General features: G+C 47.5%; 1 protein-coding gene and 1 long non-coding RNA gene across 3 annotated transcripts in view; both read right to left on the minus strand.

Annotated features, from left to right (window-relative positions):
* Nucleotides 1–798: 798 nt before the first annotated feature.
* Nucleotides 799–2914, minus strand: LOC119971983. The gene is made up of 2 exons (XR_005461959.1): nt 1962–2914; nt 799–1719 (listed from the first exon to the last, which is right to left on the minus strand). It is a non-coding gene; the product is annotated as an uncharacterized LOC119971983 (long non-coding RNA).
* A 3236-nt stretch (nt 2915–6150) lies between these two features.
* The window catches only part of dhcr7 (7-dehydrocholesterol reductase), a 47175-nt gene continuing 26367 nt past the window's right edge, over nt 6151–26958 (minus strand). For both annotated transcript variants that reach the window (XM_038808399.1, XM_038808400.1), the window contains exons 5-8: nt 17988–18201; nt 15102–15306; nt 11867–11998; nt 6151–7061 (exon numbers count right to left, since the gene is read on the minus strand). In XM_038808399.1, the coding sequence (XP_038664327.1) occupies nt 6597–7061; nt 11867–11998; nt 15102–15306; nt 17988–18201 (1016 nt within the window). In that variant the 3' untranslated portion in view covers nt 6151–6596. The remainder of the gene's footprint in view (nt 7062–11866; nt 11999–15101; nt 15307–17987; nt 18202–26958) is intronic.

Genomic DNA, 26958 nt, shown 5'->3' on the forward strand with positions numbered 1-26958 from the left:
CTGAAGTAAGATTAACTGGCCTATAATTACCAGGGTCATTCCTATTCCCTTTCTTGAACAGAGGAACAACATTTGCCACTCTCCAGTCCTCTGGCACTATCCCCGTGGACAGTGAGGACCCAAAGATCAAAGCCAAAGGTTCTGCAATCTCATCCCTTGCCTCCCAAAGAATCCTTGGATATATCCCATCTGGCCCAGGGGACTTGTCGACCCTCAGGTTTTTCAAAATTGCTAATACATCCTTCCTCAAAACATCTACCTCCTCCAGCCTACCCGCCTGTATCACACTCTCATCCTCAAAAACATGGCCTCTCTCCTTGGTGAACACTGATGAAAAGTATTCATTCAACGTCTCTCCTATTTCTTCTGACTCCATGCACAAGTTCCCACTACTGTCTTTGACCGGCCCTACCCTCACCCTGGTCATTCTTTTATTTCTCATATAAGAGTAAAAAGCCTTGGGGTTTTCCTTGATCCGACCCGCCAAGGACTTCTCATGCCCCCTCCTAAGCCCTGTTTTTTTTAGCTCATTCCTTGCTACCTTGTAACCCTCAAGCGACCCAACTGAACCTTGTTTTCTCATCCTTACATACTCTTCCTTTTTCCTCTTGACAAGACAACCTCTTTTGTGAACTATGGTTCCCTCACACGGCCATTTCCTTCCTGCCTGACAGGGACATACCTATCAAGGACACGCAGTATTTGTTCCTTGAACAAGCTCCACTTTTCATTTGTGCCTTTCCCTGAGAAGAAAAGTAAATATAGAAAGTAAATATAATGAAAGACAAGTAGACCTTATGCAGAACTGCCAAGCACATGATTTATTCACTGCATACGACTAGTCAACAAAGAATAAAAATAAAAACAAGTCAGAAGATGGTACTAATTTATACTGTTCCAGTATATTTAGGCAGTTTACTACATCTTTATTAATTTTAAGAGATGGGGACAGAAAGTTAATATATCAATTTAAACGATATAAAAAGTTGGAAACCCTGGTTTGTGTTTTTTTAACCTCCCCTATGCTTTGAGAGAGAAAAAATATATGAGTGCAGGTTTGAGGATTTACATCAAAAACAGATTTGAACTCAAGACCAATATTTTTCTGGAATTATAAATACAAACATAACTTCATGTTTAATTAATACAAGTAAAAATAAACAGCCACTGTACTTTTAAACTGTTTCTGATAGTTTTTTTCCTCCAATTTCAGTGATTTTCAAAAATAAGTTAACTTGTGGTCCTGGTGGTAAAAATCTAGTGCTTTTATTTGCATGGGCTTGACATGCAAATTTAATTCAGTCATTACAAACAAATCAATAATCTGACTTGCTGGGTCATTTCTAACACTGAGGGCCTCTGATCCCATGTGCAAACGCTACAGCTGTCCACTGCTACGTGGCCAGTAAACAGTTTAGAGCTTTTCAATAAATGATATTAAGGCAGTTTGAACCTTCTGTAGCTACAGACTCCCAATAACAGCAGAGAAATATTTGATTCTCCAGCATGTCTCAGAATACTCCTCAAAATAAATTGCTATTAATGAATAATTACTGCAGGGCGGCACGGTGAGTTCCATCCGGGTCACTGCCCTTGTGGAGTTTGCACATTAGAACAAAGAAAAGAACAGCACAGGAACAGGCCATTCGGCCCTCCAAGCCCGTGCCGACCATGCTGCCCGTCTAAACAGTGACCCAGACCCGGGATCGAACCTGGGACCTCAGCGCCGTGAGGCGGTTGTGCTAACCACTAGGCCACCGTGCTGCCCGCCAGTCTGTATTTTTTTTTTTTTATAAATTTAGATTAGCCAATTATTTTTTTCCAATTAAGGGGCAATTTAGCGTGGCCAATCCACCTACTTTGCACATTTTTGGGTTGTGGGGGCGAAACCCACGCAGACACGGGGAGAATGTGCAAACTCCACATGGACAGTGACCCAGACCCGGGATCGAACCTGGGACCTCAGCGCCGTGAGGCGGTTGTGCTAACCACTAGGCCACCGTGCTGCCCGCCAGTCTGTATCATTGACTCAGGTGGTGAATGTAACCTCTCCGAGCTGTTTGACGATACAAAGCCAGGTGAGAAGGTAAGCCAAGAGAAGACTGTAGAGAAATATAGGCAGGTGAGTTTGTGTATACACATGAAGTTTGATGTGGTCAAATGTGAAATTATGCATGCTGGTAGGAAGGCGAGAAAAGCAGGATAATGTTCCAAAGGTGAGAGGCTACTAAGTGTTCTAATGCAGGGGCATTTGGTGTTGTTACATTGGTCGTGTCTCAAAACCGGTAACCTTGGGACTGCACCCCTGCTGGATCATGATCCTGCTGCTTTTTGGATCAGGTGGGGCGGCCCAAAGGCAGATCGGGTTAAGAATCGCTCAGACTACTCGTAGCGCAGGAAAAGATCAGCACGCAAAGTCGGTATGTCACCATGGCAACGCAGCACCATCGAATCAGTGCGCCGGGATTCTCCTGGTCCGCCCGCTGGAAGCGGGATTCACTTGCTCACCCCGACGGCCATAGCGGGTTTCTCCGACTTCCCATTTGGGCATCCCAACCCAGCAGGACCAAGCAAATAGCTGATTGGAGCTACTGTACATGCCATTGATTAGCAGGGGACACCATTCACAAGCCAGCTGGGTTGCTCCCCTCCCCAGAGTCCCGCTGGCGTGATTTGGTGCAAGTATTGAGGAAGGTGGACCTGGCGGCTTGCAGTCCAAGGGGTGGCAAGGCGGTAAGTACCCGCCCAACAATTGCCACCAGGGTGTAGAGGGGGGTCCTTCATGGGAGCCATAGATGTTTACAGCATGGAAACGGGCCCTTTGGCCCAGCTCGTCCAGACTGCCAGGTTTCTATCACTAAGCTAGTCCCACTTGGCCCATATCCCTCGAAAATGAAAATCGCTTGTCACGAGTAGGCTTCAATGAAGTTACTGTGAAAAGCCCCTAGTCGCCACATTCCGGCGCCTGTCCGGGGAGGCTGGTACGGGAATCGAACCGTGCTGCTGGTCTGCTTTAAAAGCCAGCGATTTAGCCTGGTGAGCTAAACCAGCCCCAGCTGTACCCCTCTGTACCCACCCTGCCCATGTTACAGTCTAACTGCTTTTTAAAAATACAGGTTAGGCCCCAGGATGACTTACCAACAACGCCCGATGTTTTTTATAGGGGACACTGGCTTCTGCAATATCAAGTTTATACCCATATTGAAAATGGAACTCTGCTCTGCCCTGGAGTTTGGAGGTGGGGGATCTTCCTTGGGATGGGGCGGGTTCCTTTGGCCACTCTTCCCATCTGCAACCTTCAAGCCCGTTCGCAGTCACTCGGTATGTTAATAATATAAAGTTTTCCCATAATTAAGAGATTGTGATCCCAGCTGATCCCTTTTTAAAAAACCTATGTCATGTTGAAAGATGAAGGTGAAAGTAATCCCTGTAAAGTGGTGGAAACCTTTGAAGTGGTTTACTCACAATCAATGTTATTGCCTGTTTATAAGAACATAAGAACTAGGAGCAGGAGTAGGCCATCTGGCCCCTCGAGCCTGCTCCGCCATTCAATTAGATCATGGCTGATCTTTTGTGGACTCAACTCCACTTTCCGGCCCAAACACCATAACCCTTAATCCCTTTATTCTTCAAAAAACTATCTATTGAAGGATATAAATCTGTGTTTATGCTCAGGAGGCTGAATGTTTTCAACTGTTTACATCGAATTTCACATTCCATTGCCTGTTAAAAGCCTTTTCATTGATAGATCAATGGAGTTCCAATAGCTCTGCCGGTATCAATTAACACAGGGCGGAAGCTGTTTCCTTAACTGCAGTTTTAAAAATGAGTCTGCCTTTGTTCAAGTGCTTCCTGGAAAGTGAAAGGGTGGCCCCTACAGCTGTTCTTTCCAGGGATCGTAATCCCCATTCCGTAGCCATCTCATCGGCCCATGCCACCCTACCCCTCCCCAGCTCAACAGACCAGGAGCACCCACCCAGGGAGGAATAGTTACCTTGCAGTTATTTAACAGCCAATTGGCCATGGATAGGCCTGAGGCAGAATCTCATCTCCTCGTGAACAGGAAACTGCGAGTCGAATCTGGGTCTCTGACTTACTAGACCAGCCTCACTGCCTCCTCCTTGAAACATACAACATTTCTACAGGGCCATAAGACCAAACGACACGGAAGAAAAATTATGCCATTCGGCCCATCTGAGTCTGCTCTGCCATTCAATCATGGCTGATATGTTTCTCATCCCCATTCTCCTGCCTTCTCCCCATAACCCCTGATCCTCTTATTAATCAAGAACCTATCTATTTTTGTCTTAAAGACACTCAGATATTTGGCCTCCGCAGCCTTCTGAAACAAAGTGTTCCACAGATTCACTACCGTCTGGCTGAATAAAGTCCTCCTCATCTCTATTTTAAAGGATCGTCCCTTCAGTCTGAGGCTGTGCACTTGTGTTCTAGTTTTTCCTACAAGTGGAAACATCTTCTCCACGTCCACTCTATCCAGGCCTCTCAGTATAATGTTAAGTTTCAATAAGAACCCCCCTCATCCATCTAAACTCCAACAAGTACAGACCCAGAGTCCTCAAACGTTCCTCATTAGACAAGTTCTTCATTCCAGGGATCATTCTTGTGAACCTCCTCTGGGTTCTTTCCAAGGCCAGCACACCCTTCCTGAGATAAGGGCCCCAAAACTGTTCACAATACTCCAAATCGGGTCTGACCAGAGCCTTATACAGCCTCAGAAGTACAGTCCTGCTCTGGTATTCTAGCCCTCTCGACATGAATGCTAACATTGCATTTGCCTTCCGAACTGCCAACTGAATTTGCACGTTAACCTTAACAGAATCTTGAACAAGGACTCCCAAGTCCCTTTGTGCTTCTGATTTCCTCCGCATTTCCCCAGTTAGAAAATAGTCTATGCCTCTATTGTTCCTGTCAAAGTGCAAAACCTCACACTTTTCCACATTGTATTTCATCTGCCACTTCATTGCCCACTCTCCTAGCCTGTCAAAAGTCCTTCTGCAGCCACCCTGCTGCCTCAATACTACCTGTCCTTCTGCATACCTTTGTGGGGCTTGATAGGGTAGCTGCTGAAATCTTTCAGCTGGCTGAATAGCTGCCTAAGAATAAAAGGTAATTTATTTTGGACAGAGACAAAACTTTCACCACGTAGAATTGAAAATTCCCTCCCACAATGAGCTATGGATGCTCACTGATGGAGTCCATTCAAGAGGAAGGTTGATAGATTTTTGGACACTAAAGAAATGGAGGGATATTTTATTGGGATATGGTGAAGAATGGAAATGAGTTATAAGATCAGCCATGATGTTATTGATTAAATATGTATGGCCTACTCCTTCTCCTGTTATGTTCTGAATTGCATTTTCACAATGTGCATAAACCTTGGCCTGATTAATCTTTTTTCCAAATGACATCAATAAACTAAAGAGAGACTTCAAGGAAGACGGTGTATGTTCTGTGCTTTTCCTGGGCCCCAATCATTTGCACGGATTCTCAGGAAATTGTTGTTTGCAAAATTGTTGTTGGAACCGTTGTAATGGGCAGCACGGTGGCACATGGTTAGCACTGCTGCCTCACGGTGCCAAGGTCCCAGGTTCGATCTGGGTCTCTGTCCATGTGGAGTTTGCACATTCTTCCCGTTTTTGCGTGAGTTTCACCCCCACAACCCAAAGATGTGCAGAGTAGGTGGATTGGCCACACTAAGTTGCCCCTCAATTGGAAAAAATGAATTGGGCACTCTAAATTAAGAAAAAAGAAACTGGCCATACAATTTCGGCTTAAACTTGGGTGACGGGGAGTTATCCGTGGTATTCTGGACGATATTTATCCCTTAAATCAATGTCAGTAAAGCAGATCATTATCGCTGCTGTTTGTGGGAGCTTGTTGCACATTGGCTGCTGCATTTCGTTAAATTAAGACAGTGACTACACGTCGACGGTACTTGAATAGCTGCAGAGTAGTAGAGCAGTTTGGGACATGTGGAGGTTGTGAAAGGAGAGACATAAGGACAGGCCTTTCTCTTGCTATTGGTGCACAATCATTACCCCACTTAAAACCAACGGCTTAACAACTGCACTAACATTGCACCGGAAGAAAGTTTGTGCGCACACAGCTGGCAGGAATTGAAACACAACAGTCTTTCTGGGAATTATTTTCAAAAAGGAAGCTACGAAAAGTATTTAGAACATGTGGGAACATAATAATCGGAGGCTGGCAGGTTAAGAAATGCCATTACATGCAATTTGTCAGCTCCAGCCGGAATGAACTGATATTTACTCCTTACATCAATCGATGCGGAGACATTTGATTCAAATTAAAGCAGCAACTTTCTCACATATCAATGAAAATTACACAGGTCAGTTTACACAGAAATCCCAGGTGTTTCATTAAAAAATTGGTGGGTCACGTTTGTAGATGTGACCAGGTTTCTGTTATATCCTGAAGCCCTATGTCCTCCTCTGAAATGTAATAGAACGACATGTAAAAACATGTACTTGCAAATCGGAATTTGTGATGCCAAACTTTCATTGGCTAAAGAATGTCAAGCCGAGAAAATCTGTACATTGATGATAGAAACCATCCTAAAACACTCCAGGTATCAGGCGGTAGGCTACTGCCTCAGCGTAGCGGCTCCAGTCCTTGCCATATTTGCTTGAGCAGCGATGTTCGTCTCTGATACAGCGATGAATCAGCAGGATTGACATGTAGATGATATAGAAATAAGGCAGCAGGTGTCCAAATCCACAGGCCAGACAGTAGGACAGTGAGCCCATGAGATCCCCAGTGTAGTTGAAATGACGCGCCACCCCCCAGAACCCAGAGATCATCAGCTTACTGTGGTGCCTTTTACCGTCAATGGACAAGTAGGAACACTCAATGTATTCGGGCTTCTTGCCCCAGATCTTGCAGTTTCCATCTGTGCGTCTGAAGAGGTCTTTCTGGTGGTTTGTTATTCTGAAGATATAGTAGCCAACCAGCCCCAAGAGAAGGACGGCGATTGCATTGGCAGTTGATAGTTGGACTGGGTTGTAGACTAGGTATAGACCCTGCGACATTGAAAAGAAAGATTATTTCAAACTTTGCAGTCTTTTAAATCATAGTTTCTTGGCAAAGATATTCTATACAAGTACAGTATTAACAAGTGTGAATTTCATCTTTCCTCCTCCCCACCTCATGTAAATGAAGTGTGCACCCTCCCTCGTGAGCAGATAAACTGTGACGTTGTCATGCCAGAAATCCTGAGGCACTCATGTACCTGCCAGAAGATTGTGGCTATAAGCTTCAATTACTGCTTTAATGCAGAATTAGGGTGGTCAAACTGTCAGTGGGGCCATAGTTTTGGTCCAGGTGTTAATCTGAGGCTCTATCTGCCTGGGGCTGGTTTAGCTCACTGGGCTAAATCGCTGGCTTTTAAAGCAGACCAAGCAAGCCAGCAGCACGGTTTGATTCCCGTACCAGCCTCCCCGGACAGGCGCCGGAATGTGGCGACTAGGGGCTTTTCACAGTAACTTCATTTGAAGCCTACTCGTGATAATAAAGCGATTTTCATTTTTTCATTTCATTATAGTGATTCAGGTGGATCAGAAAATGTTACTTAAAAAAACAGAGGTGGACAGGCATGGTTCCCTCAGCAAAGTCTCCAGAAATAGACAAACTTGTGACTTATTTCAATGCTGATCTTGTACAAGAATTTATTGCCTTAAGGGGCAGCAGGGTAGCATGGTGGTTAGCATAAATGCTTCACAGCTCCAGGGTCCCAGGTTCGATTCCCGGCTGGGTCACTGTCTGTGTGGAGTCTGCACGTCCTCCCCCTGTGTGCGTGGGTTTCCTCCGGGTGCTCCAGTTTCCTCCCACAGTTCAAAGATGTGCGGGTTAGGTGGATTGGCCATGCTAAATTGCCCGTAGTGTCCTAATTAAAGTTAAGGGGGGGGTTGTTGGGTTACGGGTATAGGGTGGATATGTGGGTTTGAGTAGGGTGATCATGGCTCGGCACAACATTGAGGGCCGAAGGGCCTGTTCTGTACTGTTCTATGTTCTATGTTCTAAGCAGAGATATTCCAGAGATTTGATCAGGCGCGATATAAATGTGTCAGCTCCCATAACACTCCTTATGTGGGGTAAGGTTCCATGATAGCACTGCGATCTCACAAGCTCTTGTGTAGACCCGCAGTCACTTTTTGTGACAGTGTGCCCTTTATGACAATGTATCTTTGCAATCAGCCCACTGGACATTGAAGAGCAGGAAGATCTCCCCTTCACTGACAGATTTTTTGAAGTTTTACAGATGCTTTTGTATCATAACATCACAAGCTTCTTGCTTCCACTCCCAATCCCCTCACAAAGCCTGGATGGGGAATATAGACTGTGAGTTAGTGGAGAATTTCTGACACTCAAGTATCGGATTTTCCATCTCCATACCATTTCTATTCATGCTGTCCGTGCTGGGGATGGAGAGGAACCGAGGGTGGGAGATTTCAATGGTCCATTGAGAAGACCCCTCCCCCTACTTGTCTGAAAGCTGTCGAGTTGGACAACAGGAGTGAGCCTCTCCTACCGCTGGTTAAATTGCAGCAAACGCGAGATGAGGCCTGTAAGTGGTCACTGACACACAAACATACCAATCAGGAGAAGGAATATGTCATTCGCCCCCTCAAGCCTGCTCTGCCATTCAATAAGATCATGGCTGATCTGAAGGTGGCCTTAATCCCACACTGCGTGTTCAAGGAACAGCTACTGCGTGTCCTTGATAAGTAAGTACCTGTCAGACAGGGAGGAACGAGGGAACCGTGGTTTACTAAAGTAGTTAAATCGCTTGTCAAGAGGAAGAAGGAGACTTATGTAAAGATGAGACGTGAAGGTTCAGTTAGGGGGCTCAAGAGTTACAAGTTAGCTAGGAAGGACCTAAAGAGAGAGCTAAGAAGAGCCAGGAGGGGACATGTGAAGTCTTTGGCAGATTGGATCAAGGATAACCCTAAAGCTTTCTATAGATATGTCAGGAATAAAAGAATGACTAGGGTAAGAGTAGGGCCAGTGAAGGACAGTAGTGGGAAGTTGTGCGTGGAGTCCGAGGAGATAGGAGAGATGCTAAATGAATATTTTTCGTCAGTATTCACACAGGTAAAAGGCAATGTTGTCGAAGAGAATACTGAGATACAGGCTACTAGACTAGAAGGGCTTGAGGTTCATAAGGAGGAGGTGTTAGCAATTCTGGAAAGTGTGAAAATAGATAAGTCCCCAGGGCCGGATGGGACTTATCCTAGGATTCTCTGGGAAGCTAGGGAGGAGATTGCTGAGCCTTTGGCTTTGATCTTTATGTCATCATTGTCTACAGGAATAGTGCCAGAAGACTGGAGGATAGCAAATGCTGTCCCCTTGTTCAAGAAGGGGAGTTGAGTCCATCCCAGTAACTATAGACCAGTGAGCCTTACTTCTGTTGTGGGCAAAGTCTTGGAAAGGTTTATAAGAGATAGGATGTATAATCATCTGGAAAGGAATAATTTGATTAGAGATAGTCAACACGGTTTTGTGAAGGATAGGTCGTGCCTCACAAATCTTATTGAGTTCTTTGGTGACCAAACAGGTGGACGAGGGAAAAGCAGTTGATGTGGTGTTTCAGTAAAGCGTTTGATAAGGTTCCTGATGTGACCATCAATTCACTAGAGACACGATTGGAAGTAAACTGTGGTTTTAATAGTCTTACAACTGAGCCTGCCTGCAATCGGAGGAACTGAGAACAGGCTCACGGCTGCAGCACATTATACTTCCGGCAGTGGGAGGGGCCATGGGCGGAGCCAAGGGTGGAGCCCTGTACAAGCTCCTCATCTCCCCCTATGGGCAGAGCCACGCAACGGCTCACATACAGAGCCCACAAGGACATCATACAATGCAATGCAATAGTGTGAATTACAATACAGTATGAATTCACCACAGTTCCCCACTGGATATTGCAGAAAATACGGAGCCATGGGATTCAGGGTGATTTAGCAGTTTGGATCAGAAATTAGCTAGCTGGAAGATGACGAAGAGTGGTGGTTGATGGGAAATGTTCAGCCTGGAGTCCAGTTACTAGTGGGGTACCACAAGGATCTGTTTTGGGGCCACTGCAGTTTGTCATTTTTATAAATGACCTAGAGGAGGGCGTAGAAGGATGGGTGAGTAAATTTTCAGATGACACTAAAGTCGATGGAGTTGTGGACAGTGCGGAAGGATGTTACAAGTTACAGAAGGACATAGATAAGCTGCAGAGCTGGGCTGAGAGGTGGCAAATGGAGTTTGATGCAGAAAAGTGTGAGGTGATTCATTTTGGAAGGAATAACAGGAAGACAGAGTACTGGGCTAATGGTAAGATTCTTTGTAGTGTGGATGAGCAGAGAGATCTTGGTGTCTATGTACATAGATCCATGAAAGTTGCCACCCAGATTCAGAGGGTTGTTAAGAAGGCGTACGGTGTGTTAGCTTTTATTGGTAGAATTTATTGAGTTTCGGAGCCATGAGGTCATGTTGCAGCTGTACAAAACTCTGGTGCGGCCGCATTTAGAGTATTGCGTGCAATTCTGGTCGCCGCATTATAGGAAGGATGTGGAAGCATTGGAAAGGGTGCAGAGGAGATTTACCAGGATGTTGCCTGGTATGGAGGGAAGATCTTATGAGGAAAGGCTGAGGGACTTGAGGCTGTTTTCATTAGAGGGAAGAAGGTTTAGAGGTGACTTAATTGAGGCATACAAGATGATCAGAGGATTAGATCGGGTGGACAGAGAGAGCCTTTTTCCTCAGTTGGAGATGTCCAGCACGAGGGGACGTAGCTTCAAATTGAGGGGAGATAGATATAGGACAGATGTCAGAGGTAGGTTCTTTACTCAGAGAGTAGCAAGGGCGTGGAATGCCCTGCCTGCAACAGTAGTGGACTCGCCAACACTAAACGCATTTAAATGGTCATTGGATAAATGTATGGATGATAAGGGAATAGTGTAGATGGGCTTCAGAGTGGTTTCACAGATCGGCGCAACATCGAGGGCCGAAGGGCCTGTACTGTGCTGTAATGTTCTATGTTCTATGCTTCTAACGGGATAACATTTGTTTTTTGCAGATAATATTTTATTAAGGCATTTATAATTTTAACACTTTTAAACAGAAAAATTCAACAAAGACAAAAAACCCACAATAACATAGCCATCCCCCCCAAACACAGACCCCAACCAACATGGTCTATAGACACTCCGTCTCACAGCCCTCCCTTCAATGGTTTTCCTATCATTATTCCTCACTTCCATGCCCCTGCCCCCCCCCCCCCCCCCCCAACCACCACCATTTCCCCCCTTGCTGACAGGCTAATTTTCCTTAAAGAAGTCGATGAATCACTGCCAACTCAGAGCGAACCCCTGTAATGAACACCTTCAGCCTTCCCCATCCTGAGAAACCCCGACTTCGGGGGCTCTGAGTCGCTCCATGCCAACATCTCCAGGCCACCAGGGAAGCAAAGGCCAAAACGTCGGCCTCGCTTCTCCTCGCCCAGGGCTCCGGGATCTTCCGACACTCCGAATATCGCCACCTCTGGACTCGGAGTCACCCTCCCCTGCAGATCCTTAGTCATGACGTCTGCAAATCCCTGCCAAAAGCCCCTCAACCTTGGACACGCCCAGAACATGTGCACATGATTCACAGGATCGCCCTCACACCGCCCACACCGGTCCTCCACCTCCTCAAAAAACCTGCTCACCCGAGCCACTGTCAGATGAGCCCTCCCGATAATATTTGCAAGAGAAGAATTGACCTACCACTCCCCCATCAAAGTGAACCCAAACAAATCTAAAAGTGAAGCTGCTGTTGATATAATGATTTAAAATGGTTTTACCTGCAGAGTGTAAAGGTATGGCAGCCAGACACAGTCACCCCAACCCAGGTACCAACCAAAATGGTCATGGCAAATATCGATCGTCTTCAGATACCACGCTTCGTTCCAGAAGAAATCCACCACATAAATTGCCTAAACATAATCAGTCACTTTATATAGTGGTCACATGAAAAGCTAATAATTTTCTTTAGAAATTCCTTCCTGCGATGTGGACACCGCCAGCAAGGCCTACATTTACTGCTCACCCCCAATCTCCCTTCAACTGCTCGACCATTTGAAATGAAAATGAAATGAAATGAAAATCGCTTATTGTCACGAGTCGGCTTCAATGAAGTTACTGTGAAAAGCCCCTAGTCGCCACATTCCGGCGCCTGTCCGGGGAAGCTGGTACGGGCACTGGGCAGTAAAGAGTCAACCACATTGCTGTGGGTTTGGAGTCACATGTGGGCCAGACCAGGTAAGGACGGCAGATTTCCTTCCCTCAAGGCCACTGGCTCAGAGTTTACAACAGCAAAAATAGCAACAACATACATTTGTGGGCGGCAAGGTAGCACAGTGGTTAGCACTGTGGCTTCTCAGGGCCAGTTTCCCAGGTTCGATTCCCGGCTTGGATCACCTTCTGTGCGGAGTCTGCACGCTCTCCCAGTGTCTGCGTGGGTTTCCTCCGGGTGCTCCGGTTTCCTCCCACAGTCACGAAGTACTGTTAGGTAATTTGGACATTCTGAATTCTCTCTCAGTGTACCCGAACAGGCGCCGGAGAGTGGCAACGAGGGGCTTTTCACAGTAACTTCATTGCAGTGTGAATGTAAGCCCACTTGTGAGAATAAAGATTATTATTATTAATAATGCCTTTAACATAGACAAAGGGGACAAAGAAAGATTTAGACATGTAGACAAAGAGGGGATATTGGGGAAGGAAGGGAATTAAAAATTTGGTTATAGAAGTGGACTTGAAGGAGGGTCTTAATGAAACAATGGGAGTTGAGAAATTTAAGAGTGTTTGGACCTCGGGTGCCAGATCGGTTTTTAACGACAATGGCCACTGGTTTCATGACTTCATGACTTGTGAGAGGTGTTATGGGAGAGGTGTTTTCAGAACCCCAAAATGTATCATGGAGTTCAACCAACCCCCACCATTTGCTTTTGAAGCACACGGCTTGTTCCCCAGGTGTAGTATTACAATTATGGACACGTGGTTTTTAAAACAAAACAATGTTTATTCCATGAACTCAAATTAACCTTTTAAATAAATATTGGATCGCTTAACACCCCTTACTTTAAAGATAACCTCGAAAATAATACAACACTACCCAATCCTGCAAACTGTTCATTTACACATCCAAAAGACTTCACAAATCCTTCAAACAGAAGCACATTAGATTTATATTCAATACTGAGACCTTTTTACAATTCTGATTTCACCAAAGGATTAAGAGATAGTCCTTCATGGCAGAGGTCACCAGCAATGCAGCTCACAGCCACACCCAAGCTTTCTTCAAACTGAAACTAAAACTCCCAAAAAGCATAAGTGTGCTCAGCCCCCCCCCCCCCCCCCCCCCCCCCCCCGTGACATCACTTCAGTAATATAATCAGCTCCATTTCTTAAAGGTACATTTCTTAAACATTCAATTCTTAAAGGCACTCTCACATGACAGAGGAAACCGGAGGAAACCCACGCAGACACGGGGAGAACGTGCAGACTCCACACAGACAGTGACCTACGCCAGGAAACAAACCTGGGACCCTGGCTCTGTGAAGCCACAGGGCTAACCACTGTGCTTCCATGTCACCCACAAAGGTATGTTTTTGCTGTTGTAAACTCTGAGCCAGTGGCCTTTAGGGAAGGAAATCTGCCATCCTTACCTGGTAGACTAGCATTTCAATTCCAGATTACGGGAAGTAAGAATCCCTACATGCGGAAGGAGGCCATTTGGCCCACCGAGTCTACACCGACCCTCTGAGTGGTAGGTTTTAAGGAGCATCTTAAAGGAGGAAAAAGAGAGAGGGGGAGATGATTCTGGAACAGCTTGGTTAGTGCTGCTGCCTCACGACATCGATGTCCCAGGTTCGATCCTGGCTCTGGTTCACTGCCCATGTGGACTTTGCACATTCTCCCCGTGTTTATGTGGGTTGTGCCCCCACAACCCAAAAGATGTGCAGGGTAGGTGAATTGGCCATGCTAAATTGGCCCTTAATTTGAAAAAATGAATTGGGTGCTCTAAATTTATAAAACAAAAAATTCTGGAGCAGCTGAATATTTGGGCCGCCAATGTGGAAATGTATTGTTTTTGAACAATGTTGCTAAGCACCAGCAAGCAGGCGGCAAATAGGATTTCCCTTGCCTCTCCCTCATACCTTTCTCAAATATCCAGCTCCTTTCCTTTTTATTTATTTATTTTTTAAATTTAGAGTATGCAACTCTTTTTTTCCCAATTAAGGGGAAATTTAGCATGGCCAATCCACCTACACTGCACATTTTTTTGGGTTGTGGGGCGAGATCTTCTCTTTTTAAAGTCGCAATCGATTCTGCTCCCCGTACAGTTTCTGATCGGAGGATTCCTTCATGGGCAGCACGGTAGCATTGTGGCTAGCACAATGTGTGCACTGGGTCACCCAGAATCCTAATACTGCTGTCACTCTTGGTTTAAAAGGTAAAAACACACCGGAATGCTGTGTAAAATAACTAAAAATATGTAAACCTGTCATTAAACGTTAAAGGGCAGCACGGTAGCATTGTGGATAGCAAAATCGCTTCACAGCTCCAGGGTCCCAGGTTCGATTCCGGCTTGGGTCACTGTCTGTGCGGAGTCTGCACATCCTCCTCGTGTGTGCGTGGGTTTCCTCCGGGTGCTCCGGTTTCCTCCCACAGTCCAAAGATGTGCAGGTTAGGTGGGTTGGCCATGATAAATTGCCCTTAGTGTCCAAAATTGCCCTTAGTGTTGCGTGGCATTACTGGTTACAGGAATAGGCTGGAGGTGTTGACCGTGGATTGGGTGCTCTTTCCAAGAGCCGGTGCAGACTCGATGGGCCGAATGGCCTCCTTCTGCACTGTAAATTCTATGATAATCTATGATTAAAAAAAAAAATCTCCTTTTGCTCTTTCCATGCCCTCACTCAAATCAGACCGTTCGTAATAACTACTTCCGTTCATTGTTGTCTGCCAATGTTGGCGCCCAATGCAGGGCTTCCCAATAAGTTTGAAAACTTTTCAGAGGAATCAGAAACATACAATTACCTGCAGCACATTCACCAAGATCATGGAGTTGGTCACTTGACCGTAGAGCTCTTGCTGTTTGGCAGCAAAGGAAAGGTTAATAAGAGTCCATGCCACAATACCAGGACGGCCATTAAAGAATAGCTTGAAGTCAAACCACGTCCCTATCCGTGGGTTAAATTCAATTCCCATCATGTAGTCGTAGAAAAAGTTGCCAGTGAATTTGCTAAAGAAAGAGAATAAACATATTAAAACTGTACTTCCCACTTTAATAGAATCAGCAGCAATGTAATACTGATAATATTTTTGTACTGCTTTTTCATCCCTTTTTATGAGGTGTTCATTGGCAAATCCATTAGGCAGCTGGATGTATCTACCAGGCTTCTGTTTCTGACCAAGGCCACTGGCTCAGAATTTACAACAACAAAAACAGTAACAAACATTTGAATGGTGCCTTTAACATAGACAAATGACCAAACTGCTTCTCAGAGGGACAAAGAAAAAGGTAGACGTGTAGACAAATGGCAGAAGGGAGGGAATGAAAAGTTTGGTTATAGAAGTGGGCTTCAGGGTGGGTCTTAATGAAACAATGGGAGGTGAGAAGGCAAAACGGCTTTTGGAAATTGGAGGGCGTGTGGACCAGGTGACTGAAGGCACGGCAACCAAAGGTGGGGCAAATGCATAAGAGCAGGATGCAAAAGGAGCGGGAAGAGGGGAGAAAGTGCAATGCTGGAGAATGTAACAGGCACAAGGAGGGCCGATGCATTTGACTGATTTCAACATTCATGGGGAGCTGTTTAAATTGGAATCTTTGGGGGGGGGGGGGTTTGGAGTTAGTGAGGAAAGAGGAGATGAGTGAGCAGCAATAGGTGCAGGGTAGACTACAGGAGGGTGAAGGATGGGTAGGGTATCGGGCCCAAAGCTCACCCCAGGATTGGACAGGATACTTGAGTTTGTGAAAGTCAGGTTCATTTTGGGACAGCGCCCAGGGATAAAATCAGGGGTAAGGGTCGGGTTGCCAACATTCCTGGATTGTACGGAGTCTCCAGGAATTAAACATCGATTTCACGAACAATACTGTGGGCAAACCCAAGAGAAATATCAAAGTAGTATGACAAAGAAAGTGCATTGGAGAAGTTTGAAGGTTCTAAGTGGGCATGGCAGTCTCTTTTTTTTTATTTTAAAGAACCAATTTTTTTTTTTTACAATTAAGGGGCAATTTAGCGTGGCCAATCCACCTAACCTGCACATCTTTGGGTTGTGGGGGCGAAACCCACGCAGACACGGGGAGAATGTGCAAACTCCACACGCACAGTGACCCAGGGACGGGATTGAACCTGGATCCTTGACGCCGTGAGGCAGCAGTGCTAACACTGTGCCACCCGTGGGCACGGCAGCTGAAAATCACGTGTTGAAACCTCCAAGTGTATATCCAATCAGAGCTGGCAACTTAAGAAGCTTAATAGTGAGAGCTGAAGACAGTGCTGGAGGAGCAAAACAAGAATACTGAAGACCCTATCAAGGAAGGATGGATGAAGAAATGTCAAGGTCGAAGATCCGCTATGATCTAGTTGAATGGCAGAACAGACTCGAAGGCCCGAAAGGCCCACTTCTAATGAAAAATGATTGATTTGAAACATTAACCTTACTGCATAGACACGGCCTCATAGACGGAGGATGTGATATTCAGGGCCCGCGTTTCACCCGGATCCAGTTCCGCTCTATGTCGATAGACTTTGGCACAGCTGCTGAATCTCCCACGGTGGGTCCAGTTTCTTAGAGGCCGGAAAATCCCAGCCTCCTGAGTCTTTCCAACATTTTCCGCTTTGATTTAAGCCGGAGGAAGCTCATTCAAATTTAAATGGCAAATGAGCAGTCTGACAATACAGAGGTAATGGTGGGGTTCACTACAGATGTTGGCGATGCAGAGATAGGTGTCATCAGTATACAGGTGGAAGCTGATTCACCAGCCGCAGATTATAACAATAGACAAGGAAGAGGTGGGGCCCACAGATAGATCAGAGCTGCAAACAATGGCCCATCGAATTTTTCTTCATTGTGTGCAGCCTGCTTATTGTAGATACATTCACGATTGCTGCACATCCATGCAGCTAAGTGAACATGTTTGGTATGAGGGAAGTCTTTGGTAGGACTGGTCTGCATCTGATCAAATAGGTAAAGAGGTGGAAGCAAGCTCGGGCATTTCCACTGAGCTGGTGAACGATGGAGATGCACTGCAGGAGGAAGACATTTCCCCCTCCTAATTTTTCCAATTAAGGGGCAATTTAGCATGGCCAGTCCGCCTACCCTGCGTATCTTTGGGTTGTGGGGGTGAGACCCACGCAGACACGGGGAGAATGTGCAAACCCCACATGGACAGTGACCTGGGGTCGGGATCGAACCCGGGTCCTCGACGCCATGAGGCAGCAGCGTTAACCACTGCGCCACCGTGCTGCACTAAGAGGAAGACTTGAAATCTGCCAGAAAGGAGACGCTTGAAGGGGGATAATGAATCGCTGTTACAGTTTTTTTATTTTTGGTGGCTTTTGTTAGAGTTGTTTAGCTGTTGTGGGAGGATTAAAAATCATATCAAAGTGCTGAGTTAGAGGAGATGTGGGCATGGAGAGGAATGAGAGTCTAGAGTTGAGTTTGGAAGGTCAGAGGGGTTAAATTTGGTAACAACAACAGTTTTTAAAAAGAGAGGAGAGAGAAAGCGGAAACATTGACAACGACAGCTCATAGAACATAGACACCCCGTTATTATTTTGTAAACGTCTTCAATAAACTTGCATGTTCAGCTTGCTTTTAAACAGAGCGCTGGTGGGACAACCATTGACAAAAACAAGCCAAGAACATGACCGTCTTTGACCAATTCTTCCAAAACAGTTTCACAGATTAAATTCTTACCAGTCTTTTGCATTACTGGGAAAGAAGTACGCTTTCAGCATTGCAAATGTTGCCACAGCATAGCCCAGGATGTTGGCGCACCACAACAGAGGGATCCAATTATCAAACATGATTGTGGGAGAGAACCAATGAAGATAGTTGGCATTAGCAAACCAGAGCACATGGGTAATAATCCACGCCTGAAGTCCATTGACCTCGTATTTATTGATCAGACCTGTAGAGTAAGCACACAAACTTAGGGCTCTTGGTCCTTTCGAAAACAATTTGAAATATTTCAGAAGCTTTTTCCTAACCTTATCTGAAACATATTCTAGCGAACAACTTGCATTTATTTAACATGGGTAATGCAGCATCAAGTCCCAGGGAGATTCGCAACAAGTAAAATCTGATATGGAGCCATAAAAGGACTTATTAGTTCAGGTGACCAAAAGGTAGGATAAAGAAGTAGGTTTTGAGGAGGAGAGGTAGGTTAGAAAAGCTGAGTGACTTAGGGGAGGGAGTTTCCGAACACAAGGCCGAAGTAGCTGAGTTACTTCACCATTAACCAGTTAGAACGGTGACCATACCATTAACTATTTGCAGTATCAGTGGCCACACACCATTTTTATCCGGACAGCTAAAATTCAGATTGAAAAATAATTTGTTTAATGAAGAGCAAAAGACCATTACTGTACACACTTTCAAAAGCAGATATTGGCCGGGATTCTCTGTTCTGAGTTTCCCCTGCTACTGCGGCCAGTGAGGACGGGGATTTGGGTGCACCGTTCGCTGGTGGCGGGATCGTCTACTCTCGCTGCGTGTCAATGGGATTTCCCATTGGTGCCGCCCCACGTTGGCGGGAAACGGGCTGGCGGGGTGCGCTGCCAGTGGAGTGGGCAAAGTGACAGAAGGCTACTAGTCATGTGAAACCGCTCCTCATAAAACTATCACCTTCAGGGGGTGGGGATGGAGTGTAGGGTAAATGTAACAAGAGGGGATGGAGTACAGGGTAAAGGCAGAAAAAGGGGACTGATGAATGAATGAACGACTGTTGCAGCACGCTGAGCTAGCTGCTCAAAAGAAAGGAGACAGGAAGCCTTCACTTGTAGCAGCGGCTGCATCGACGTGTAGTCCCTGTGGTAATGTAGAATGTGCAGCAACACATGCACGCACTCACACGACGCCGGAGTGGTCCCTGCAGCTCCAGCCGGCGCGAAACGGCCGGCGTGATTCCTCAAATGCGCGGGGGTTCCCTTCCCTACCCCCGAGCAATATGGTGGAGCCCTACATGGGCCTGGTGCGGAGGAACAGCCTGCCCGTCGATCGGTAGGCCCCGATCACAGGCCAGGCCACTGTGGAAGCCGCCCACCCACCCCCCGGTTTCCCCCGCCACCCTTCCAGGATGGCCCGCGCAGACACACAGGGACCTGAGTAACCCACGGCGGCGGGACTCGGCCAAACTCCCATCGGGGCCCGGAGAATCGCCGGGGGTGGGGGGGGGCCCACCAGCACTGCGGGAATCCCACGGGCGCCTGAGAATTGGGAAGCCGGCGTCGGGGCGCGATCCTCGCGTCCCCTCGGGGATTCTCCGTGCGGGGTCGGAGAATCCCGGCTCCTATCTGAGCCATGTCCACCTGAGAGAGCAGACAACGTTTAGTGACACATCTGAAAGACAGCACCTTTTACAGTACAGCATTCTCTCAGTGTTGTAGTGCTGACGCAGGAGTGTCAGCCGACATTTCTGTGCTCAAGTCTCAGAGTGGGAACTGAACCTTCAACCTTTTGACTCCAGAAGGGAGAGTGATAGGAGCCAAGGTGTAGGTAGTTTTGTGTGAGATTAAGGGTTTTCTCCCACAAATAAAAAGCTGCTGCATGTCAATGTGTGATTTCAAGGGTCTAGTGGGGCCTCACCAAAATATATTGAGCTTCACCACTGCATGAGCAGTAAACGGAGTGACCACAGGAAATCTTAGGAAACGGAATGACCATAGGAAACCAATTGGATTGGTTTTATTATGAACGTATTCTTGGAATAATCTGGATTTGCAAAAAAGAAAATCTGCAATTTGCACCAAGGCGGCCAAGTCTTGTGCCACTTCTTGAAGAATCACTCAAAACGAAATTACCCCAAGATCACATTGATCTTGAAGGACAACAACCTCAACTGGTCTGACCATAACAATGCAGAACTCCAACCCATCAACCTTTCCCTTCTATTCTACAGAACCAATTATTCCTCCCAAAACAAGATCAAGCAAGCTTCCCTTCATGGTCCTTGCTGTGGAGCCACAAGTGCTTGAACAAATTAACACACAAATTAGGGGCAGGAATGGGCCATTTGGCCCCTCGAGCCTGCTCCACTACTTGATAAGATCATAGCTGATCTCAGTGTGGCCTCAACTCCACTTTCGTATCTGCCCCCCATAACACTTGTGAATCATGAACCTACCTAACTCTGCATTAAATACATTCAACGACCCGGCCACCACTGCTTTCTGAGAAAGATAATTCTACAGAAATCTGGATGAATTGATGCATGCCTCATAAACTGCAGTGGAACCAAAATGGGGCCAGTGTATATACTAATGCACTTTGAGAACTTGATATACTAAAAAAAAAAGTCTGTGCTTTAGAACACAAGCTAGTGTCTTTCACGTCCAAATGATTAACAGATGACCAGGGCATTGAGTATAAAAATTGGCAAGTCATGTTGCAGCTGTATAGGCTACACTTGGGAGTATAATGTTCAAATCTGGTCGCCAGAAAGATGTGGAGGCTTTAGAGAGGGTGCAGAAGAGATTTACCAGAATGTTGCCTGGTATGGAGGGCAGTAGCTATGAGGAGCGGATGAATAAACTCGGTTTGTTCTCACTGGAACAACGGAGGTTGAGGGGCGACTTGATAGAGGTCTACAAAATTATGAAGTGCATAGACAGAGTGGATAGTCAGAGGCTTTTTCCTAGGGTAGAGGGGCATAGGTTTTAAGGTGCGAGGGGCAAGGTTTAGAGGAGGTGTATGAGGCACTTTTGTTTTTTTTTTTACACAGAGGGTAGTGGGTGCCTGGAACTCGCTGCCGGAGGTGGTGGAGGAAGCCGGGATGATAGTGACATTTAAGGGGCATCTTGACAAATACATGAATAATATGTATACAGTAGTCCCCCTTTATAACGTGGGTGTTGGGGTCCAAGACAGCCACCCGCGTTGCATCCGAGCCGCGGATATCCACGATGGGGGTTTTAAATTTATTTTAAAATCTATGCATGCGCTTCCCATTGTGAGTCTACGGGGGGCGGGGGGAGAGGTCAGACCCCCGTAGACTCACAATGGGAAGCGCATGCATAGATTTTTAAATAAATTTAAAACCCCCATCGTGGATCTAATTAAAACAAGCACTGCTGCATTTTTAACAACTTAAAAGTTGGATTGGAGGGAGAGAGCAGCCGGCAGTGTCAATTTCAGAGGCCGGCTGATTGTTTCAGTGAGAGAGCAGTTTCCCTCTCCGGATCAAAGTGATCCGGCCGCTGAAATTGACACTGCCGGCTGCTCTCTCCCTCCAATCCAATTTTAAGTTTTAATGTTTCTGATTGGAGGGAGAGAGCAGCCGGCAGTGTCAATTTCAGCGGCCGGCTCACTTTGATCCGGAGAGGGAAGCTGACAGTTGGGGTCCATAAGCCCCTCCGCCGTATATCACGAACCGCGGTATTGCGGAGCGCGGTATAACGGGGGACTACTGTATAAGAATAGGATGGGAATAGAGGGATATGGACCCCGGAAGTGCAGAAGATTTTAGTTTGGACAGGCAGCATGGTCGGCGCAGGCCTGGAGGGCCGGTTCCTGTGCTGTCCTTTTCTTTGTTCTTTATTCTATGACCTTGGAGAAGGGAAGGTTGAGAAGAGAAGTGGTATTCAAAATCACGAACGGTCCGGCCAGAGTAGGTAGGAAAATGCTTTTCCTGTTGGTGGGAGGATTAAGAACCAGAGGGCACTGATTTAAGGCAAGTGGCAAAAGAAGCCGTGGCGACATTAGGAAAAGTTTGCTCCAATAATCTTTATTGTCACAAGTAGGCTTACATTAACACTGCAATGAAGTTACTGTGAAAACCCGCTAGTCGCCACATTCCGGCACCTGTTCGGGTACACAGAGGGAGAATTCAGAATGTCCAATTCACCTAACGGCACGTCTTTTGGGACTTGTGGGAGGAAACCGGAGCACCCGGAGGAAACCCAGGCAGACACGGGGAGAACATGCAGACTCCGCACAGACACTGACCCAAGCTGGGAATCGAACCTGGGACCCTGGCGATGTGAAGCAACAGAGCTTCACAGCAACAGAAAACCTCAATGGCCAGACTGACTGAATTGCCGTCCTGGAGGCCAAAATTAAGAGGTTGGGGCGACCCAGTGGAACCTGAAAGGAAAAGGTGGAGGAGCAGGAACAATCGGTCGCGATGCCAAAATATTAGAATAGTGGGACTGCCAGAAGGAATCGACTGACCACATGGACCAGGTGCTGGGTAACCTCGTGGGGATAGGGACAGCTTCCCTAAGCCGCCGGAGATTGACCAGGCCCACAGGTCGCTCCGGCCGAAACCCAAGGAGGGGGAACAGCCGAGAGCGGTCAATGCTAAACTGCACAGATGTCAGGACTGGGAAAGGATCCTTTGCTGGCCCAGGCAACCAGAGGGCTGCAGCTGGGAGGGACACAGGATCAGGGTGTACGAGAACAATGGGGCAGATCTGGCAGGGGGAGGGGGGGGGGGGGGGCAACTTTAACTGCGCACAGGACCCACTGATAGCCAGCTCTGTGAAGATATGCCTAAGGGCTGTAATCATAGATGGAAGGTGTGTGAACTCCAACCAGCAGGTGGCAGTGCAGTCACACCATGCGGTCTCCAGACCAAGGTCATGTGACCAGTTAATCCCATTTAAGGGGAGACACATTCGGCCATCCTCAGAAGAAGATTGAGAGGGTAATAAGACAGACAGGTGAATGGTCAGTGCGAGGTGCAGATTCCAAAGGAGTAATAAGCAGACTCCGTGATAACATGCTCTGTATCCGATTGCTACATTAGAGGAGAGAGGCCCATGAGGACCGAGCTAAGGCAGTCAGGGATTGATTGAGTGGGGCAGAGGCTGGAGTCCCAGGGCCAGGCCGTCAGGAAAGTGGCAGTGTGGGGGCGCAAGGAGCAGCTGGCTTCACTGACGGCCGAGGTGGGAGTAATGCGAGATAACCAGAGACGGCTGAAGGAGAAGGTCGAAGACCTCGAGAACCGCTCCCAGAGGCAGAACGTAAGGATTTTCGGGATGCCTGAAGGCATCGAGGGAGAGTACGTGACCGGAATGTTGGAGCAGCTGATGGAGAGGGCGCCTTCGGTCAGCCCCTGGAGGTTTAACGAGCGTACAGGGCGCTAATAAGGAATCCACAGGCGAACGAGTCACCTAGGGCAATGGTGGTGCGTCTTCACCAGTTCCTGGATAAGGAGAAGATTTTGAGATGGGCGAGGTACTCAATGAGAGGGGAATGAGCTGCGAGTATAACAGGACTTGGTGAAGAGGGCCGGCTTTAATCAGGTGAAGGCTGCCCTCTTTAAAAAGGTGTTTGGGATGTGAATGCTGTGGTGATATGCATCACTGTAAATACACAAGGGATTAATGTAGGTACACTGCAACTAGGTAAACACTAGAGGGAGCACAAGAGACATCATGACATGCAGACATTCAACCAACAGGTCAGTAAGATAGGACATGACCAATGAGCAGTCAAGACACCCAAGGTGACATGACCACAAGGGGGCTACCCATATAAAAGGACAGGGCACACATGCTCTTTCTCTTTTCCACAGGCGACACTCAGAGAGACAGGGGCAGTTCAGCGCATCACACCCACCACGTGGCTTAGAGCAGACGTGGTTAGTTAGACTGAGTTACTATAGCAAGATTAGCAGGAGAGTCAAACTCAAGTAGGAGAATTGTTAACTGTTCAATAAATGTGTTAAACCTATCTCCAAGTCTGAACCTTCCTTTGTCAGGTTATACATCAAGGAAGCAGCTTATGCTACATGAAAAAGCATAACACAACAGATGCCAAGTTGCTGGCTCAGGTTTTTGGCCTCGCAGATTGAGGATGTGCCGGAGGTGATGGGGGGGTTCAGACAGGATTTGTAAAAGGGAGGCACATGTTGGCCAATATCCTGCGCCTACCAAATGTTATAATGATGCCTGTGGTGGGACAGAATGTGGAGGTGGTGGTCACGATGGATGCGGAGAAGACCTTTGATCGGGTAGAGTGGGAGTATTTGTGGGAGGTGCTGGGGTGGTTCGGATTTGGGCAGGGGTTTGTAGATTGGATTAGATTGCTGTACAGGGTGCCAGTGGAGAGTGTCAGAGTGAATCGGGCTAGTTTGAGGTACTTTAGATTGTACAGGGGGATGGAGCAGGGATGCCCACTTTCCCCATTGCTTTTCGCCTTGGCACTAGAGCCACTGGCAACGGCGCTTAGAGCGTCTAGGGGTTGGGAAGGGATTGTGCGGACAACCTGCTGTTGTATATATCGGATCCACTGGAATGCATTGAACATACAGTGCAGAAGGAGGCCATTCGGCCCATCGAGTCTGCACCAACCCAGTTAAGCCCTCACTTCTACCCAATCCCTGTAACCCCTAAACGTTTTGGTCACTAAGGGCAATTTAGCATGGCCAATCCACCTAACCTGCATGTCTTTGGACTGTGGGAGGAAACCGGAGCACCCGGAGGAAACCCACTCAGACATGGGGAGAACGTGCAGACTCCGCACAGACAGTGACCCAGTGGGGAATCGAACCTGGGACCCTGGCACTGTGAAGCCACAGTGCTTTCCACTTGTTCTACTGTGCCGCCTATAGGGGGTATCATGGACATTTTGGTGCAATTCGTTTAGTTTTCAGGGTACAAACTAAACATGGGAGTGATGTCTTTCCAATTCAGGCAAGGGTGTAGGATAGGAGATTGGACAGGTTGCCGGTTAAAGTGGTGGGGGTGAGCTTTCGGTGTCAGAGTTTTCAGGTGGCGCGGGGATGGGAGCAACTACACAACTTGAATCTGGCTCAGTTGGTGGAGAAAATTAAGGGCGAATTTAAAAGGTGGGATGTGCTTGCGTTGTCACTGGCGGGGCGGGTGCAGTCCATGAAGATGACTGTGCTCTTGAGGTTCTTGTTTGCATTCCAGAACCTCCCGATTTTTATCCCCAAGGCCTTTTTCAAGAAGGTTAACTCATTGATATTGGGATTTGCGTGTGCGGGAAAAGCCCATCGGGTAAAGAGGGCGTTTTCGGAGCGAGGGCGAGGCAGATTGGCCGTGCCAAATTTATAGAACATAGAACTGTACAGCACAGTACAGGCCCTTCGGCCCACGATGCTGTGCCAAACTAGTCTTCATGAATTATTACTGGGCAGCAAATATAACCATGGTAAGGAAGTGGAGGGGGGGTCGGTTTGGGAGCGGATGAAGGCAGCCTCGTGTAAGAGTACTAGTTTGGGAATGCTGTTGAAGGTGCCTCTGCCGTTCTCGCCGGCCAGGTACTCCACAAGTCCGGTGGTAGTGGCAGCCCTGAGGGTGTGGGGACTGTGGCGACTGCACTTGTGGCTCGAGGGGAGCACTTGAGGCTCGAGGGGGCCTCAGTTTGGCCCCCGATCTGTGGGAATCACAGGTTCGCTGAGGGGGAACTGGATGGGGGTTTTCAGAGTTGGCGGTGGGCGAGGATTGAGTGGTTTGGCGATATGTTCGTAGAGGGCAGCTTCCCACGTTTGGAAGGACTGGTGGAGGAGTACGAGTTGTCCAGGGGAAACGGGTTCAGATATTTACAGGCGCGGAAGCACGTGCCTTCCTTTCCTGAGGTACATGCAGTTTGGGCTAGGGTCAGGGGTCACCTAATGGGTGAAACGCCTGTACAACACCCCCAAGGCGAGGTTACAGACCAACACCACCAGCTCAAATACTTCCAGCTGCACATAGGCACAAGGCAAGGATGCCCGCTGCTCCCCCCTCTTATTCGCCCTGGCAATCGAGCTGTTGCCGATCACCGTCAGAGTTGCGAGAAGCTGGAAGGGAATCCGAAGAGGAGAGCTCAGAGTCTCACTCTATGCAGATGACCTGCTCCTCTACCTCTCGGTAAAGCGGCATGGAAGGAATCATGAAGCTCCTGAGAGAGTTTGGAGCTTTCTTGGGCTACAAGCCCAACTTGAGCAAGAGTGGACTCCTCCCTGTGAACCGGAAATGGAATGGCTGAGGATGGAGGAGAGTTCCTGTACAAAGACGACCCTCTGGGTCCTCACCACGGCAGGGCTCCCATTCCCGTTAGCCAAACACTCAACAAGCCCCGTGGTGGTAGCCACACTCCAAACCTGGAATCAGGTGAGACGGCACTTCGGCTCAACCGAAATGCCCACCACGGTCCCCATCTGCGGCAACCACAAGTTGGTGCCAGCTGTGCTAGACGATGCCATCTTTAGGAGGTGGAGACAGGATGGGAGGGACACAGACCATCAGGGACTTCTACACAGAGGACAGGTTAGCAACCTTAGAGGAACTGACAGAAAGACTACAACTACCCAACGGGAATGAACTCCGATACACAGGTAAAGAACTTCCTCTGCGAGGAGACGGCAACAGACCCTCAGTCCCCAGGATGCACAATGTTAGAAGAACAACTGGATCCGGGAGAGGGGAACTGCAGGGACTTGTACGGACTATTAGAAAGGGTACGCTCCCCACTGGATGAAACATGGGGGAAATGGGAGGAAGAGTTTAGGAATAAAAATATGGTGGGGACTGTGGAACGAAGCACGGAACAGGACCAACTCCACCTCTACTTGGCAAGGCGAAGCCTCATGCAACTGAAAGGGGTGCAGACAGCATACCCAACAAGAACCCGAATGAGCAGGTTCTTGCCGTAGGTGGAGGGTAAGTGTGAACGGTGCCAGGGAGGCCCGGCCACCACGCCCACATGTTCTGGGCCT

This window comes from Scyliorhinus canicula, chromosome 9, assembly GCF_902713615.1.
Source record: "Scyliorhinus canicula chromosome 9, sScyCan1.1, whole genome shotgun sequence".
Taxonomy (NCBI): domain Eukaryota; kingdom Metazoa; phylum Chordata; class Chondrichthyes; order Carcharhiniformes; family Scyliorhinidae; genus Scyliorhinus; species Scyliorhinus canicula.